The sequence below is a fragment of the Macadamia integrifolia genome, chromosome 6 (assembly GCF_013358625.1).
Source record: "Macadamia integrifolia cultivar HAES 741 chromosome 6, SCU_Mint_v3, whole genome shotgun sequence".
NCBI lineage: Eukaryota > Viridiplantae > Streptophyta > Magnoliopsida > Proteales > Proteaceae > Macadamia > Macadamia integrifolia.
In genome coordinates, this window is record NC_056562.1 from 36562233 (window position 1) to 36566157 (window position 3925).

General features: G+C 38.9%; 1 protein-coding gene across 1 annotated transcript in view; it reads left to right on the forward strand.

The window, feature by feature from the left end:
• Positions 1 to 3572, forward strand: part of LOC122082462 (ubiquitin C-terminal hydrolase 12-like) — a 24542-nt gene extending 20970 nt beyond the window's left edge. The window contains exons 24-28 of the mRNA XM_042650041.1: positions 91 to 167; positions 759 to 827; positions 2551 to 2637; positions 3341 to 3424; positions 3519 to 3572. Of these exons, the coding sequence (XP_042505975.1) occupies positions 91 to 126 (36 nt within the window). The 3' untranslated portion in view covers positions 127 to 167; positions 759 to 827; positions 2551 to 2637; positions 3341 to 3424; positions 3519 to 3572. The remainder of the gene's footprint in view (positions 1 to 90; positions 168 to 758; positions 828 to 2550; positions 2638 to 3340; positions 3425 to 3518) is intronic.
• The last annotated feature ends 353 nt before the right edge of the window (positions 3573 to 3925 follow it).

The window sequence follows — 3925 nt, forward strand, 5'->3', positions numbered from 1 at the left end:
GTGGGGGTTTGGGGGAGGTGGTGTGGTTTGCCCTGTTTTTATTATAATCTTTGAAAGGCTCAATTCTGAATTGGAATTATTTTTTGACAGACTTCAGATATCTTGAGCTTTCTCATGCCAAAGTAGAACTCAGAATGCTTGGCGTTTCCAATCACATGATCTGTGGGGTATGTGTTTCACTATTCAACTTGTAATTTCTTGTAGTGGATTGACACTGAACCATTTGGACAAGACATACTACGACCAAAAATTAAAATTTGTTTTATTAGGAGTGCTGGACTGAGATTTCAAGTTAATTAGCTGATGCAGATAATCTCACAAGTGGGCTCATTTTAATGAAAATACTCGTTTCGTTGGGTTACACGAGTGTTGGGCCATTGGTCCTAGGGGTTTTATTGTATTTGACCATTTTGATGGCCAAAGATACGGGTAAGACCGTAAGAGCCTTAGAGGTAGGAATACAATATTTATTGGGGTCTTTGTTGTTGTTAGGCCTGATGTTTGCACTATCTCCCATCTCTAGAGTTAGTCTTTTAGTAAAATAGGTTTGCTTCTTTTTTATTATTTTCTTTAGTATAACATTATCTGCTATCAGTTATGATGCTATCCTACTTGGGTTGGCTCTGACATTTTTTCTGTTGTTTCGTTCAACTGTCAGCATCTGGAAATTCCTTTGAGAACTTTTCAGCCCAGATTAAAATTTGTCTATTGATGTTCTTTCTTGTCTGGTGAATAATTATTGAATAACTTCCTTGCAGAGCATTCCTCCATGCCAAAAGATCAAGTATTTAAACTCTTCTTCTTCGTCGCAGTTGCGTGTCGAGGAGGTAGCTATTTTCTTTCTGTATATCTTTCAAGTCTTGTTTAAAACGTCCTGATTTTTCAATCTTCTGAGACATGGATTTTGTTGGAATTCTCCGTGCTGGACTAGAACCGTTAATTATTACTATTATTAATTTTCTTTTTTGGTGGGGTGTGCTAGGCCCGTGCTGATGCGGTTGGGCGTTGGATTTAGGGCTACATATTTAGTTTGATTTCTTTCCTTTCTAGAATCACAAACAAATCACATTAACTGGTAGTTGATATGTAAGTATTTTTATTCTATTTGCTTTAGGAAGTTGGGTTACTTGGGTAGATACATAGGACTTGGTTTGGTTTCTTGGAGTATTTGGTTTCCATTTTTGTTTGGTTAGTTTTCCTTTATATTGATGTAATTCGACAGAGAAAGATTTTGAAATTGAATAGTTGTTTTGGTTTGAAACCATGGTTGCCGTGAGAGACGCTTACCTACCTATGCCACTCTGAAAACCCCTCATCTTCTTCTCATCTTTACCCTTTCTTATCTTCTTCTTCTCTCTAATTCTTTTCCCTATTTTCTTGCTAAATATTTCCCTTACGTGGAATATTCTGTTCTGGCCGATACTACCAGGTTCAGGACAAGGTTTCACTAAATCGTCAGCCCGAGTTGATTGGCATAGAAGCCTTGGTCGTAGGTTCCTTTTCCTTTGGAGAAATAACCCCCCCCCCCCAAGTCCCAGCTCCAAAGCCTTCCTCCAAGTTTCAGGCCTGAACTGAAATTTACCGCAAGGCCAAATTGGAGGCCGTTCGATCGGTGCTCTTTTCGCTGTTTGAAGCCGATCTCAACTGGGTTAGATAGGGACTGTTGAGGCGACCTTTTGCCTGGGATTTCAAGTTCGATTGACCAGATTTGGAGACGTTCTCTCCTCTGAAGGTTTCTTGTCTTCCGCTATTGTTCCTTTGTGTCGTGGGGTTGAAGACAATCAAATAAAGAGGGTATTACTTTCTTACTTTCCTTCAATACCCTCCTCCTCTTCTATTAGTCTCAATTGTCCTATTTTTTTCTTGGTTCCAGTTCTACACCTCCCCATCTTTTACTCAAACGCCCCTTTCCCTTTGATATTTCCTCTTATACTCAAAACTATCATTTATTGACCAGATTGCCATCCCACTTTTATACTCTCACTATATTTACATGTCATTATTTCTTACAGTTGAGCCTTCTAATGACCAAGTTGGGCCCATAAGCGATCCAATTCAAGTAATTGGAACCGGATCCACATCACGTGCAGTAGTTCAAAGTATGGGCGACGCTTGCTGCTGTGTGCCAGGACCAATTCTAAATTCTAGATTTTTATCCTTTTAGCTTCAGGAGGAAAATCATTAGCTGAAAAATTTTCTGAGTAGTAGTTGCCTAGTTGTTGTCCTTGAGTTTTGAAACTTTGCTTTGTTGGTTTTCTTACTGTGGTGGAGAGAACCACTGGGAATAGATGGCGAGTGGTAAAGCGTGGCTTTGGAAACTTCTAAAGGTTGAAGGGGGTAGTTTTGCTTGATGAAATTTTTTTTTTCCTAGTCGCCACACAACCAACCCCCCAAAGAAAAAAAGGAAAATCCTGGGGTGTGTAGTTTTCAAAATTTTAACCCAATGTGCTCACATGTATTTTTAAACGAGTTGAAGCATGGGCTTTAAAACATTAAATTGATGTTTTTTAAATGCAAGTTTAAAGTACTAAGCATTGGTTGTTATCGCAGATTCCTGATGAAGAGAATAACCTGGATACTGAGGATCATCTGATTGCAGTTTTCCAGTTTAAGAGAGATAGCTCCGGAATGCTGATGGTAAAAAAATATTAGATTTTTTCTTGGTACCATGACTATTGTTTGAAGTATATGAAGTCTTTGCGGAGTGATGAAGCTCATTTATGGATAAAATCAACTGTTAAAATGTTCATATATTTAAATCTTTTGGTTTCAACTGTTTCTTCAGTATTTTGGAGCGCCCTTTTTGTTGATCATTCACAAAGAGGAGACTTTGGCCGAAATGAAAGTTCGTATGCAGAAGAAACTGCAGGTCCCGGAGGAGATTTTTGTCGAGGTATCTTTTTATTGCTTGCCTTTTATTTGTGGGAGAGATGTCTAGTGGATGCCATTCTAGATCTTTTGTCTGTATTGTCTTTAGTGTTAATTCGGTGCCCCGTTAGTGGTCAACTGACGGGCCAGGAAAGAGGTTCAACTGAATGGTTTTACCGGATCTAGGTATTCGACAATTCTATTAGTGGATGTTGAGGTGGTATATAAGTTGGATCAGCTTTGATATCCTACTCACTTCTCAGTTGACACGTACAAGAAACAAAGTATCACAATCCATAATAAGCTTCTTTTTTTTTTGGGTAATTTTTGGTAGGTAGGGGGATGAAAGCGCAGTTTATCATAGATTGTTGCCTAGTAACTGATCAGATGGGTCTATAATATTAGGAAAATGATTTTCTTCCAATTAAATCTAATAGGCATTTGTTCTCTCTCTCTCTCTCTCTCGGTTCAGTGGAAGTTTTCATTTATTTCAATCTGGTCTTCCAAGTCTGGTCAAGATCTTCAAGATTCCGACATCTTATCCAGTCATTTTCGGGTAGGTCCATTTGAAACTGTTCTTTTCTAATGTACTTTGTTTTGTCTTTCATTCTATTCCTTGTGACCTGATATGTTTTTGATCCCGTCTTCAGGAAGGGTATACCAAGGGACAATTTAATAAACAACTTGGAGTGGAGCACCCTAATGTTGAACATCCTGGATGGGCTAAAAGGGCTCATGTGGCTTGTCAGGTGAAGTGCATGATCATCTTGTAGGGATCGCTATTTTTGTTCATTAGTGATGACTCGGGCAGATGGCATAGAATATTGTTTTCTTCTCTAATGTGCAATTGCTACGAGTTCGCAGATACCCTAGATAAATCCATTACAACATTATTGACCTTGTCTCCAAATTTTGGCAGAACCCTGGTGCATATGAATGGTCGATAAAAAGATTGAAATCGGGGAAACACCTTGGCTCGATTGAAACCTGGAGAACCCTCTAGGCTCTTCACTATAGGAGACATTGGGCCACGTAGCATGAGTGAGGTTATTGTACT